Consider the following 15,893-nt stretch of genomic DNA (forward strand, 5'->3'; position numbering starts at 1 on the left):
CTCATCCAAACACACTAAAAGGGGTCTGTCTAATTTAACTAGCTAATGCATTGAAATTACTTTGAAGTTGTCAAGTGCTGTATGCGGCAACTATTCAGTTATTATCACAATCAAAGTAATTTATCATTCTTAAAAGTATTTAATAATTTTTGAGAACTAAGGGGTCCTACCTTAGACATGTTACAGTTAGACACTGGTATCGCAGGGCAAAGGTCTATCATTCTCATTTTCTGCAAGGTGCCATGCCTGAATAAACTTAGGTATCACATACTATACTTCCATAAGAGCAACCAGATTATGAAGTCCTAAAAAATACAAATGGTTTTCCTTAAGAAAAGAAACTGTCCCTGAGTTTCAATTTCAGTGAAGGAAATAATAAAGAAGGACACCAGCACACGTAATGGGCAGAGGCAAGGGGAACAAAGCCCTGACTAAACAATTAACAGAATCATTTTTTTGGTTAAATGGATACCTCGGTCTCTATCTCAGTAGATTAATATTTTTATAATGGGTGCTCAAGAGTTCCTTTTTTAAAACTTTTTGAGCCCTGCAGATAATACAATAACCAAACTCATTCCATCGCACACAGAACTGGCATGCAGCATGCAAAAGCATGGCAGAACTGGTAGTCTAGATTTTCTTACATATACAAATACCTACCCTAAACGAAAGTCATGAAGGTGGCAGAACAACAAAAAAAAAACAACCCACAAACCAATCTCCACCCACCAAATTGTGAAGCACTTAAAATCTAGGAAATGCTACGTTTCAGTAGATTTGCAGTAACCCTCAAATCTCAGTTTCCACAGTTAATGTACTGAATAAAGCAGGAGACTAATGGGGGGAAAAAAAAAAAAAGCAATTACATAATAAGAGGATCTGTATCCTAAAGTACACATAACAGGAGAGCTGAATTAAAACTGCATGGAAAGAGATAAGCTTTTTTTTCTCCCAGCCTATACTCTACTTGTAGTAGACAAATCACTACCAATAGCTAATTAAAGTAACTGACTGACAGCTTTGTCAGTAGAATACATTAAGGCAGAAGAGCAGCCTGACGGGGTTCAGCAAACGTAGAAGAAATACAACTTGCAAAACCACCACCACAAAGCAGTGCAGTGAAAGCTGGGATGAATCTTTGTCTTGGTATAACAAGAACAGCATGTCAAAATCTTCCCAAACTTCAGCATTTGTCTTGAACTCATAAGAATTAGCATAATAGTGAATCATTTAGGAAACTTGCTACTCGTTGCAAAACTGTTCCTTGCCAGCTCAAGGAATCCAAGCAGAGAAAAACGTACATCCAGGTGTACACACAGATTCTCAAGTGGGTGAGTTGGACGCAATGGGGCACATTTTTAATAACAACCATTGCTTACCCCAATTAGTCCTCATGACTTTTCCCTTTCCACGGGTCTGAATGCTGCTTTTCAAATTGCCTCATTTCACAATGGTAGCTGCTCACACAGGGATCAAACTGAGAGATTTCAGAGAACACCTTGCTCTGCCCTTTGCAGGGGTGTCCTGGCACTGGGCAACTGAGGACCACCACCACCTTTCCCAATGAGGGCTGACCGCAGCTCCCCACTGTGTAACTTTAAGTGGCCAGTCTCTGGCCAAAGGCAACCACTGCTTTCCAGCCAGTGAGGACAACAGGAAACCCTCATTTATTATTTTCCATGCAGTTTGCACACCTGGAGCTATGTATCACACAGGCTTTTTTTTGCTTCTGAATGACCAAATGTCATGCCCGCAGGGAAGAACTTGTACAGGCTTCAGCTTGTTGACTTCCTACATAAATTCAACAGTATTTTGCTTCCTGAGTTTTGGTTAATAAATATTGGAAAGAATAATCCAGGAGAGCTGAGGTGTTGAAAAAGATACCTCTAATAAGACAACACCTCAAATGCATTGGGAGCTACACACGACAGGCATTCCCAAAGAGCAGTGCAGGTAGTACATACATACAAGCAGAGGCTCACAATGCTAATTACAGATATCATGCACCGATTCATAAAATTCACATCTTTTGATAAGAATATTCCAATTTTCGTAACATTATTTGTGAAATAATATGCATAAAATAACCTGAAGTGTGTGCAAAGCATGGCGGACGGGTAACACATTTACAGACATGGCTGCTGAATGTGAGTTTAGAGTCCAAACTGAAACCATAAGTAGTCATTTTTAAAAGAGTTTTCCAGGGCAGCAGCTCACAGCTCCTCTCCTCTCTCAGGACCCTTGGCCAGCTACTGCAACGCTTGGGTGTGCCCCAAATTGCAGGTTACAGGCTGTTCCAAGAAGCAGTTTTCAGATTCTTTGCGTATTGTCTCAGGTCTATAAAGCTATTCTTCCTTCTGTCAGGCCTGCAGAGCACACTCCTCTAGGATATTATCTGGAAAAGAATTTCAGCTTATAAAACAGGTTTACTAGCTGAATAAAACATCTAGAGGAATTGCATACTTCAAGATTTGTTTTCACATAACAGATCTGTTCTAAAGTACATTTTTTCCTTATTATTTTTTTAAATGAATCTTCAGTGAAGAAGTACTGCCACTATTTGTTCACATAAACTCAAAAAAAGTGAGACGCCTTTTAGTTAGACTGGTAGTTCACTACCATCATCTTAACCTATTTTACTCAACCTGTGGATTGCTAAACAGCTGTTCAGTGGTCTGGTGTACTGGCAAAGCTCATTCTGGACCTCTGAATTTCATTTTCCTCCTTTTGCAAAATGAATATTTAAGACTTGTTACTGCAGTAATCACAGAAAAAGTAAAATAGCAGTAAAAAACTCAGCAATGTCTGTTTTATATCTTTGCTCACTGTCTTCCCAAGAATGGAAACTAAGGGCTACTTAGAGGAGTTTAATGTGTGTCACTCTTCCAGAAAAACATCTACCCACAGACAGAGGGAGCATCTCTAAAGATAGCAGTCAAATCATGAAATGTTTACAAAATAAATCATGACACCAGTGACCTATATGCATTCACAAGCCTGGCAAGAGAGTATATCTGCTGATCCTAGGAACAAAATTTCAGAAGGATTCATTTCAGAAATCTTCCAGTAAATTTGGATCCTGTTCTTCAGAAGTAATTGGAGCTCCGCTAGCTCCATCGTGACTGAACAGAAAAGCCAGGGAGTCATGACCTTGCAGTACCATGTGCTTGCTGGGTTCTGTCCCCCATCCAGTTCTGCCCTGTCTCATTTCTGCCTCTGAGGATTAAGCTCTTCAACAGATGGTAGAGAGAAATTAAGGGTTTGCTGGGTATTTTGGGTATCAATTTGAGCAGGCTGTACCAAGCTGCTTCTCTTGCCTTTCTGGTTGAAATTGCACTGAGCACTCATGTCACACGCAGTGATTAATACTGTCCAAACCACTAAGAGCACGCATTTGTGCTGGAGCTGGTACCAGTCCTGTCAAACCTTTACTCAGACACCAGCTCACGTTTCAGACTTCATCTTCTTACAAATACTAAGCCAGCTTCATTTGCACAGGAAGGGTAGAAACCGTTGTATTTGTGCAAGATAGTGTAACTCATTTACGGAAGCAGCTAAGTTACAGACACAGTAAAAAGAGCTAACTAGAAAAAGCCAAAAAGTAAACCCAAATATACAGAACACTTCAGAGACTGATTACAACTTAATAAACTAATTAACTAAAATTCTCTAATTTCTTAATTGATCACACACCTCTCAAAAAGCACACCTCTCTCACCAGCCACTATAGCAAAATTTGCAGGAGACAGAGCCAGAAGCATGCCCTGACTCCTCTAGACATCACACAGTAAATAAGGTGGCTTGTGCCTAAGACACATACAGAAACCTGTCTTTCTTTGGTAACTCTAAGTTGTGGCATCAAGGGGAGCTTGGGTGGAGAGGTCAACACGAATTCATGGTAGTGTAGGACTGAAAATTTAAAACAAAACAAAACACAACAATTTTACAATATACCCAACATTTTAACTCCAAATTGCCTTAAGCATTAACAATGTCAGCTGCAGTGATCCAAACTGCAAAAGCTTGAAGAGGAGAAGGTAGGGAATGCCATTAAGGGAACCTCAGATTTGCTCCAAAGAACCAAAAGGGAGGACTGACAGACACATAAAACACTAGAGAGAAGAAAATGTTTATAGAGAAAACACTGGGGAAAAAGGGAGAGAAACAACATATGGTGGTGGGAAGGGTAATATTTGTCACCACAAAAAATTGTAAAACTTCCTATTTTGCTGCATTGACATCTTGAGCCTAGCATTTGGATGACACAGGAAACAGTTCCAAACAAGAATGGAAATAGCTGGGTTTCCTAGAAAAACATCAGAACACATTTACGGGTAATTTTTCCTCCACGGATGGGTTTCAGAGTTTAAGAGAACAGGACAGATGCACCAAACCTCTAATACAAAAAGAGATATTTTTCTACCTAACTGTATTTCTTTATACATGTTCAATCTATTAGACAACCACACTTAATTATATTTAAATGCATCTATTTCAAGATATACACAGGCACAGACATATTTGTATACACACAACTGATCAGGTGGTCTGGCCTCAGCTATTTTATTGTTTCATCTCCAGGAGAAACAGTTAATAGCTCTTGTTTCTCAGAAGAAACAACTCCATATATTAGTATCAGAAAATCGAGTGCTGAAACCCAACATGTGGTTCACAAAGCTGCATTTCTTATTTTATTATGAAGAAAAACATCATCTGTATTAACACAAAACGAATAAACTATGTTTAAAAGCTCAAAGGAAGGATGTATCATAGAAACAGGAAAACAAAAGATGCTCATGAAGTGCCCTTAGTATCTTCATTGAAATTGTGCATATACATAAAAATCAGAACTGGAATTTCCCACCACTCTGTGAACAATTTCAGTTTCAATTTCACCTGATCCTTTTCATGCAGTAGAGAGCAGTATGATGGGCTAGACACAGAAATAAATATTGTCAGAGAGAAAGAGAATTGATTACCTTTATTGTATGCAATTGCAACCACTGTAAGACTTTGACCTATAAAGAGAAAGGAAACTAAGAGAAATAACATGTAAGATGAAGCCAAGTATCCTATAATGGTATTTCCAAATTGATGCAGGTTGTCCCAAGGTACCTGAAAGAAAAGTCATGTTTTCTTTGCTAATCTGTCATTGGTATTAAAGGCTTTGAAGAGAGGATAAATTCTTTAACCAGACTGGAAGTCTTACAAACTCTTCCCAAAGATTACCTTTGTAAGAAAATGAGAGTTTATCCCATTCTGCTGATTAAAGAGGACTGTTCTGTAAAGGTTCATCCTTCAGAATCCAGATGCAACTTACCTTCCCTTTACTAAATGTTGTATACAGCAGGTCCACGTTCACAATATACTGTCTTGGGAGGGGTACTTCAAGTAGTTTGAAACCAGTAGCATAAAGCACTGCTTATCCCCAAAGGAGTCCCAGCTTTGGGTTTGGGGTTTCTGAACACACTGTACTTCTATTGATAAAGGAAAAAGTCCTGCTTCCTTCCCTCTTTAAGTCCCAACCCAGCTTCAAGTCAGTTACAAATTGCAAGAAAGTCAAATGATGCATGTGCAACTCTAAGAACAAAGTTGGCCATCCCACAGCTCTGCACACTCTCAAGCGTAAAACTGAGAAACTCCTAGTGGTTAAGATTTACTTCAATATCTGAAATAAACACTCTTTTCACAGTTAGGTTAAGTAACACTCACCAGTGCAATGTGCACACCACTGATCACCCTTCCAATTTGAGACAGCCTCTACTTTTCTCAACAGTTCAAACAAAAATAAGCTCTCTTAGTAATATGCCATTTCCATTAATTTGCCATTTCTTCTGATGTTGAAGAAATGCTTTTTACAGAACCAAAAACTTACCAGTCTTTAACCAGCAGCACAGGGTTCTGCTCTGACCAGTGGGGAGAAATTCTTATAGCATGTTAGAGAGGAAAAAGTGTTGCCAATGTTAAGCATGAACGACATCAACACAGACAGCACACAAAACCCACAAAACGTGAACATAGCTTGGACTTGATCACCACCACTGTTTTTTTTCATAGTCTTCTTCTGTTTACTAGTTATGAAGTTTTGATTTCCCCAGGTATCCAAAAACATGTAACTGCCCATCATACAAGCAGGTCGTAGCAAGAGAGCATCTTAAAAATACCCAGAGCTTCTGTTTCAATTCTCTCAATACAGATCTGTCTCAAGAAAACTGACATGCAGTCAAGAACAGCCCAACTGACAATAGCTTTTCCTTGCTCATAGCAATTTGCACATCACCAAAACTTCTCATAGCAACACAACTGCAATATTATTCTTATTTTAGCAATTTCCATGTAAAGCACAGGCTTGCGCGTCTCTCATAGCTGTGCTCTTAAACAGACTCTACAATTATGAAAGCCAAGATTACTTCTAATATCAGCCACCTTCACATTTTAGGAATGCCAAACAGTCACAGGCTCTCAGCATGGAGCATATGTTCCAGCTCATCAGCCCAGAGATTTTGATGGCAATAATCACAATAATTTCACAGTTATGGAAAGGAAATCTTTACATACTCTACTATTTTCCAAGTTACTGTACAAATTTTTCTGGTTTCTAAAACTGATTTGTTCAGAGAACTGCTATTGTAAAATGAGATCTATCTGGTGGTATGCTACATCCCCATCATAGACTACTGAATTTTTCTACTCAAAAGACTAGCCAGAGGTGACCTGGACCCAGATTCCATCAACAGAAAACATCTGACAAGAATTGCTGCCAGACTTGGCTCTGTATCTGCAGCGCTCACGTCCAGGACTTCCCAGCTACCTGACAGCCCCTTAGGAATGCGCTCGCTATGCTGCCAGGCACCTGTAAATCCTGGGCACAGGCAAACAATCCCCACACTCTGAGCAGACTCTAGCTCCTGGTAGGGAAAGGAAAACATAGGAGAATCCTGGATATATGGTGGTACCAGTAAATGAGAAAGCCACTGAACAGAACTTGCCACCCCTCTTGCTGTATCTAGCCTACATCCTCCTTCACCCAACTGAACTCCAAAGGCAGTGCAGTAAGTTTTCCTTATGTAAGTCAGTCCCATGTGCATATTTTGGGTGGAGATGGACTGACAGACATGCCTCTGGACAAAAGCACCTCTACTGATGCCTTAAGATGGGCCAGTCACAGAGAGTTCTCCTCCTAAAAACACTGAGACCTGCTACCGGTTATTTACAACAGCTGGATTCCATCACTCAGATTGCAAAGTCACAAGCAGATCAGTTGCGGGACCAATCTGAACAAACGCTAAGAACACAGAATCAGAGAAAAGTTTGGGTTGGAAGGGACCTTAAAGATCACCTAGTTCCAATCCCCCTGCCATGGGCAGGGACATCCCACTAGACCAGGCTGCCCAAGGCCCCATCCAACTTAGCCATCGACACCTCCAGGGAGGGGGCATCCACAACTTCCTTGGGCAACCGCTGCCAGTGCCTCACCGCTCTCATGGTAAATAAATCCTTCCTTATATCTGAAGCCATTTAGCAGCATCCCTGAAGCAATGCTACCTGAAGGCTACCTGGGCACTGAACTCTGTCTAGCCAAGGACTATTCTCTCCTCACTTCCTCCACGCTTTCTTCCCTACACTACACTAGTTACAGAGGCACTCAGGCCAGCACTGTAGAGAACTCGCCCACACCCCTCCAGTTGCCAAGGAAAGTAAACAAAGCTAGTAAACTTCATCTTGAGTCACTCAGAAGTAATAATTTCAAAGTCACTATGTGGGACTGTTTCAAAATAAGTAAAGTTATCTTCAAAGATAGCAAAGACACCTATGAAGATACAAACCATAAGTCATTGAGTTTAAATATGGCAGGAATTTAACTTATCTTCATGTACTCTGCAACACGATCTACCACTAGCAAGACCTATCTGCTGCAGTTGGGTTTTCTTTCTTCTCAATTTTAGAGGCCAAAGCTAGCTCAGATGTTTTGGTCACAAGGAATATGCCGAGCCAGTGGTCACATTTCCTTACTAATAGCTCTGTATAAATGTTAACAGGACTACAATTCAGACACTCAAAAAAATCACAGCTTTTGTCATTGTCTTACACACTCAACTAGAAAAAAAAGGAATAAAAAGACTATATACCTACTGCACAGCTGATACATAGCATCCGCATACGAATGTCCTACACAGAACACATAACTAAATGCCACACCAAAGTGACCATTTCTGTATGAATTATTGCAAAATGCTGTCTCTCACTGGGATTTCTTACTGAATGCACACTGATAAGGCCATTCTAAAAACTTCTCACAAACAAGAGCTCTTACAAGCACCTTTGGGACCTCAACAGTCCCACTAGGGTTTTACCCAGTTTCCTGAGCAAAGGGGAGCTCTGCTGTTCAAATTACTCCCTCAGTGACACACTGCACAACCCCTTTGACTTAATTTTACTTCTTCAATAACAACACTGCAAACACACTGAATGCTAATAATAAATAAATTATTCAAATATTCAGTCTCTAGAGAAGCACCATGCAAATCATCTTCCTGAAAAGAAAATCCTGAAGAGACTGTCAAAAACAAACAAACAAACAAAGCCCATTTATATAATAATAATGCAGTGTGAACGAAAAGTGATTTATTGTAACAAGGAGATAGCAGCTTTGCTGTTAATTCAATACGTTGACCAAAGCCAAGTCATGAGCAAACACAGAGCATGACTGTCACCACAGTTTCAAAGAAGGTGGAACAGGAGGCTGGAGAAGTAAAATTTGAAGAGAAAACATAGTGAAGTCAAAAGTTTTGGTGCTCTTCTGATGAAAATAAGCAAATGGAACTAAACTGGACACTCAAATCCCCAGATCTTCACACAAACCAGTCCTTTATGGAGTTAAAGAGTCAATTCGTATGTGCACCTTTAAGATTAAGGAGCTTAACTGAAACTTCAAGGGGACATTTAGGTTCCTCCTGTTCAAGGTTCATCCACTAGTGGAGCATTGGAACATGATACAGAGACGATATTTTGTATATTCTAAAGGTACGACTGTTATCCTCATTCCACAGAGCAGAAACCCAAGGTTTTCTAACTCCAAAGCAAAAAACCCTAATGTTTAGCTGGTATGGGCAGTACCTCTGTCCAAAGAAACCAGCCCCTACTTTTGTTATATTTTTATCCTGATGTCACTATTACGATAAAAACACAGGCTGAATGTCTTCATTTATAAGAGGGGATGATTCTAATTTAGCCTTCACAAGGGAAACCAGCAGCAGTCGCACCATTTCTGCCTCCTCCCTGCTGGCTTATTTCCACCTCAGCAAGTGCTTCTAGTAATAGCTAACACTCTGAAACATGAAGTTTTAATCTGCTCTCTCATTTCTTACAATTACTCAATGGACAATGGCTTTAACAAACTGTATGGTCATTTCAAGAATTCTCATGCTTATTAAGAGATGAAAAACATCTCTCTACAAATGTGTCCATGTATTCACAAACAAGCTGTTTCCCCATCTTTTACAGCAGGACTTCTCAGGTCTAGTCTGTCCAGATTCCTATAAAATAGACTTTCAGAATCTGGGATGCAATTTTGTAGCTCTCTCAAATAAATCACCATTCTCATCCAAGAATAAAGTGATCCACATGCTTTGGTAAATTCCTTAAAGTCTGACATTATGGTCAGATACCAATATGCTAAAACAAGAAAGCCACCAACAGCAAGAGCACCAAGTGTCAATGTTTTGCTTGCAGTGGCAGTGCCCAGAGTTTCCATTTTTACCCTGCAATGAACTCCAGAGTCACTGTCTCACACTGGTTTTGGTGATATCTGACCCTGTGAAGACAGTGCCTTCCAAGTCTTTCCTGCAGGTGATGCCAGCTACAGCCATGGCAGATGGGCCAAGGCAGATCATGAATGGGCTGCTGGAAGCATCAGTTAGAGATGGAAGTGTCTCATACAGTGCTTTCCCAAAGAAGAGGCCAAGCCATCCCCATATAAGTGTTCTAGCAGTTCCCCTGTCCCGGAGCATGAGGATGCCCGTTCGCTACAGCTGATGTTAGAGAGAGTGTGAAAGCAGCCTGTGAGGTCTGAGGAAGACAATTCCTCCTTTCTCAGGCTCCCTCAGCCAAGGGAGACTGGCAGCCACACGTGACTCCTCACACCTTCCCTCCTGTGTTCTGTGAATGGGAAGGAATTTTTGCCAATTTTTTTTTCCACCTTAATTAAAAGAGAATCTTGGCTTCAAAGAAAAGCCAAGCAGTCTGAATTCAGCTCACTGACCGCTGCAATGCTGTTCACAGGTCTGAGTACAAGTCTGTAAGATCACGAGCAAGAGCTCATATCTTTGATTTAACATCCACAGGCAGCAGATTTAAACCATACTGATCATCAGAAGACGAAGCAGAGGACTTCACTCACACAAGAAAGCAGACAGCACAGCAGGGATTGCGGCTGTACCTTCAGTTGCTGAGGAACTGCTGTAAGCAGAAATTCAAGGTGGACCATCTAGTCACAGTGATGGGGACCATCTTTTTTTCAGCTCCATCAGCAATAGAGACTGGACGACTCAGATCCACTTTCTTTCCCTGGATGAAGAAGAATCATGCTACTGCGAGGGCCTGCTTCTGCCAGTCTTTGCTTAGGAACTCACAAAGGTTATCCAAGTATGGTATTAAGCTTGGCAGCTGCATCCTTGCTGTAAACCAAAGGAGAGTCATAGATTTATGTCAGCCGCTGCCCAGTCACGGGGCTCTTGCATCTTCTGCAAGAACTACTTCTGTAGTTCTTGCACTTGTTCCAATCCCCACTGCAGCAACAACAGCAGATGCAGATTGTTGTTTTCACTGTACAGCGCTCTATTTCCATGTCAGCTGTAATGACACCCACAAGCACCTTCTACTTACACTTCCTTGGAACTCAGGACAGAACCAATTCAGTGCAAGAAGACATAATAATATTCTGCGCTTATTAAAGTGTGAGGGCAAGTAAGGGGGAAAAAAAAAATAAGAGTGTCAAGTTTCCTATTTTTTTTCCTCAAAAGAAAGTTGTATTTGAGAAACAAAACCAAATAGGTTTTGTCTTACAGGCGGCACCAAGTAGCTGGAATTTACATGACTGCTGGTAAAAGTTAATTTGAAGGTGTATTTTTAATTTATTGGGGGATAATGTTAAAATATACTGAGAGGAAAATAGTTTTAGTCTTACCATTGATGTGTGAGGAATTGCATCCTAAAGTCTATAACATGAGCTCAATATCTAAGAGCAGAGCAGAGGCCACAAAACGGACCTTATCTGAACATGATGCCTCAGTTTCAAGCTCTTGAAGTTAATGTGAATATATTCCCACTTCTCTCACTGAGCACAAGTTCCTGAAGAGTTTAGAATACATCTAAATATTTTCCAACATAAAGACTTTTTCCTGTCACAAACTTTATAAATGAAAATGGACATGTTACGACAGCTGACAGCAGAGAAATCAGTGGGAACAATGGCTTTCCATACAGATGTTTAAAAAAAACTAACTCATAGTTTGAAACAAAAACACAAGATGTACAATCACAAGTTGCACAAACCAATAGAAAGAAAGTAAAGCAGTAAGAGCAAAAACCTGGTTTATCTGGGAGTCCTGAAGACTAGAATGCAGCAATCTTCACAGACGTACAAGTAAGTTTTGAGAGAAGATTAAATTAGAATCTGGTAAGTTTGAAGGTCTTACCTACATGAAGGTCTTACCTACATTAAGCTCTACTTGGGACTCCATGAGAAGACCAAAGAACACAAGGATAAAAGGAGCAATCATCACCTAGTAGAAGGAACTCGACATTTCAGAAAGCACCTGAGCAGGTGACTTACTCAACACAAAAAGTAAATTTATTGTTCATTTCTGTTGAAATGAGAGAATTTTCTGTTGAAATGAGAGAGTTAATGACAGGAACAACAGTACCATGATCCTCAAAAAAGCAAATGAGGTAGCCATCTCTTTTGTAATAAAAGATGAAAGAAAATGGCATATCTATATATATAGTTCAAAAAACTTGAACAAATTACAAGCAAAGACAGCCAGAAAGGAACAGAGAACTAATTCTGCTGACTTCAAAGACATTACGGACACAGAGTGACTACAGTGAGTTTTAGCTTCTCCTCTTCTTTTGTTATTTTGAGGTACACGGATAACTGGTTTCTTAGTCACTTTCTCTGGAGAGATATGTTAAATGCTTTACAGTGGCTAAGATCACTTTGCCAAATAGTTCGGGTATAAAATGAATGGAAACCAGGAACATCTACAAGTCTTTCTTGGCTAAAAAACTATACTACTGTCATTGTGGAATTTTTTTCTTCTTCATTCCCTAGACCAGAAAAAGAGCATTTTCCTTAACAACTGAGAAGAAATAAGGTGTGACAAGTGCACATGAATGTCACATTTACTGAAATTTCAGAATTATTCTGTATTATGGTCTATAATATGCCCTAACTTTTATTTTCAAATGTAGCAAATATTTATCAAGTAAAAATAATCATAAACCCTCTGTTACCTAAACCTGTGCTAATCAAATGGCACTACTATAACTCAAAATTGATAATTGAGTTAATTTTCCTTCTCCTGTTTACATTAAGCTGGATCTAAGCACTGGAAAAAGAGATTTGGTGGTCATGTAAGGCAGGACTCAGCAAACCTCTCCATCCTCTCATCTCACAACTCCCTGTAGCCGCTACCATTCATCCACACAGACCATCCAGAAAAAGACAGCAAGAAGCAGCAATGGGGTGGATGCACCACTTCCATGCAACCTGCTGAACCCTATACATTAAAAAAAAGTTCATCGTAGGGAAAAAAACCAAAAGAAAGACAGACAGAAAGAAAGTAAAAAAAACCAAATTAAAAAAGAGAAAAGCTTGTTTTTTTGTTTTAAAATTAATCCCAGAAGTGTTTATTTAATGAGGTTTTTCTTTATACTCTCCCATCCTTCCAACCTCAGTTGTATCAGGCATATTAGAGTTCAAACTGCCTGGGTTTTCCACTTGAAATGGCAACACAGAATGCCATTTCAGTTAAAGGTCTGTTAGGCTTTATTGGCTGCATGAAAAGGCAGCCACCTCTCTCTTTTCTCTATTTCTTTAATAGACTGAAATGTTTTGGGCTTTTAGGTTTCCTTCCACAATTTGGAAGGCAGAGGAGGGCAGAGGAGAAGAGGGTGGAGAACAGTATACTCTACTGGAGAAGGCATTAGGCAACAACTGAGATAGGAAGGACTACAAAATCGTTCTTAATTCCTGAATATCTTACATCATAACAAGAGGTAGAACATTTGTGCTGTACAGATTTGATGGAGTAGTTTATGTTTAACTCAAATTACAAAGACTGTATATGTGCAGGTACATATCTAAAACCAGAATTGTTGAAAAACTGAAAACAAATCAAGCACATCCACTCACAATAGTTTCTTTTTCTCCTTAAAAAAAAAAAAAACAAAACAAAAAAAAACCCTTAAAAATCTACTTCTTTTCATTAGGAAGGACTGCAAAGGTTGCAGATCTATCCTATCAAAACTAAAGCCAAAAGCTACCAAACTCTACAACATATACCATCTCCTAGTGTTAAGAATTAATCTGAACGCCTTAATGTATTTGAACAAATCTCAGCATAGATATTAGAAAATAGAATGAAGCAAATTCTGAAATATGTGCAAGGAATCAGCTGAAAAACATACTCATGTAAACTACAGATGCTGGAAACTCAGAAAACTCTTGGCACTATGAGAATGAACACAAAACTGAGACACTTTATAGACAAATATTTGCAAAACTATAAAATCATCCTAAACGGTGTAAGTTACTTCTGCACACAAACCCATGCACTCTGGGGAAACAGCTTTCTGCGTTCCCAAGACACGTCCATTAAGAGCGACGGTAGTTCTATGTACTCAACTGCAGAAATATTAACACACTTAGCAGTGAATAATGATTTTTAGAAGTCTGATAAGAATGAAAAATGCAGTCACATAGCTTCTGTTGATATTGTCCATTCAATGGAAATAAACTCCTCTATGGATACAAGCACTCGTAAACACAGTAGCTTCTTAAGACAAATACTCTGCCACTCTGTTTTCCCCTACTACAGCATTGCTACCTACCTACACAACTTACTATTAGCACAGTTAGGAGGGAAAATACAGGATCTCTCTCAAAGAACAACCTTGCTTCATCTGCAGAGCTACAAGTGGTGTTCCTGGGCACTCTTTATCCACACAAACGAAAAAAAAAAAAAGCGACCCTTTGCCAGATTTTACAATAAGCAAATTAATAATCTGAAGGAAGAAAAAAAACAGCAATTTTCACAGACTACACTCAATGTATGTAGTAAATCATCATTTTCAAGGCACCAGATGCTCAACAAAGGAGACAGGTTAAAGGAAACAAAAAACAGCAGGTTACTTCTTGCCCATTAAATATTACAAAAGCAGTGTGATTTGCAAGAGTTCTTTGTTAAGTAGAACAGTTACTCCAAGATGTAGCATCCATCACCTACCTTGCAGAAGGGCTCCATTTCTCTTGAAAAAGGTGCTTCCTGGCCAAATGGGTGGACCTGATGTGCTAAAGGTAATAAGAAATAAGTGTAAAGAAAATCTCATTTACATTAAACAATTATAAGTCACTATTCACACATTTCCATTTTGCTTTTAAATCTAATGTAACATTATGGCATTTTTGCCTTCAAGGAAGGGTCTAAAATTTCACATTAAAAATAGGTTAATTTAATTCAAGATACGCTCTTTTCACAACCTCCTCAGCAAAGCACATGCCCACACTCTCTCAGAGGAAGAAGGGAAAAAAGCATTTGGAATAAATAATTAAAAATATATCCACAAATCAATGTAAAAAATATTTACTGAGTTCTCAGTAGAGCAAAATACATGCCTTTTCCCAAAGCCATCTGCTAAAACCCCCAAATGCTTCAAGGCTTTTACTCAGCCATAAAAACATGTTACCCCAGCTAACACATCAACCCAGAAAAGCCTTGGCCAGATACCAGACTGAGAGTACTTCTCCCACCAAACCCCCTCGCATGCACGTCGCCCATCAGAAAAGACACAGTTCAATGAGCCACCCACAAGCACCAGCAGTAACGAAGCTTGGCCATTGCTGTGCACGCATGCCTGGTGACCATGATGGTTCCCACAAGACCCCTGACAGGATGGTAGTCGCAGCGGTCCCTTGGGCTTCTGCCACGTGTGAGCACCTGCCTGCCCCAAACCCCTTCCCTGAACTTGGGCCACCGCCAGGTCCCTCTTCCATTTCGCCTCTCACTCATGCAGAGGCTGCCTTTCCAAGGTAATGGCCTCTGAGAGGCCTCTCCTCCTTGACAAGCACAGCGGAAGGCGAAGAACAGATTCAAAGACGGTGTGCCAGTTTCAGCTGGCATAGAGCTAACGCTCTTCACAGTGGCTAGTACAGGTATATGTTTTGGATTTGTGACGGAAGCAGCATTGATCACACAGGGCTGTTTTAGTTATCGCTGAGCAGTGCTTGCAAGCGTTAAGGTCTTGTCTGCCTCTCACAATGCCTCATCAGCGAGCTGGGGGTGCACAAGAAGTTGGGAGGGGACACATCTGGGACAGATAACCCTAACTGACCAGAGGGATATTCCATACCAAATGGCATCATGCTCAGCATATAAAGCTGAGGGAAGGAGGAAGAAGGGGCAATGTTTGGAACGATGGCATTTATGTTCCCAAAAAAACACGTTATGTGCAGTGGAGCCCTGCTGCCCTGGAGACGGCTGAACACGTGCCTGCCAATGGGAAGCAGTAAATTGTTTTCCTTTGCCTGTATGTGCAGCTTTTGTTCTCCCTAATAAGCTGTCTTTATCTCAACTCACAACTTTTCTCACTTTTACCACTATCCCACCATGGGA

The 15,893-nt window shown here is 40.1% G+C and overlaps 1 protein-coding gene across 10 annotated transcripts in view; it reads right to left on the minus strand.

Moving 5' to 3' along the window:
- The window catches only part of FOXN3 (forkhead box N3), a 212,867-nt gene that overhangs the window by 60,494 nt on the left and 136,480 nt on the right, over positions 1-15,893 (minus strand). For all 10 annotated transcript variants that reach the window (XM_054066957.1, XM_054066960.1, XM_054066965.1 and 7 more), the window contains exon 4: positions 14,508-14,572. In XM_054066957.1, the coding sequence (XP_053922932.1) occupies positions 14,508-14,572 (65 nt within the window). The remainder of the gene's footprint in view (positions 1-14,507; positions 14,573-15,893) is intronic.

The sequence above is a fragment of the Cuculus canorus genome, chromosome 5 (genome assembly GCF_017976375.1).
Source record: "Cuculus canorus isolate bCucCan1 chromosome 5, bCucCan1.pri, whole genome shotgun sequence".
In the NCBI taxonomy this organism is placed as follows: Eukaryota; Metazoa; Chordata; class Aves; order Cuculiformes; family Cuculidae; genus Cuculus; species Cuculus canorus.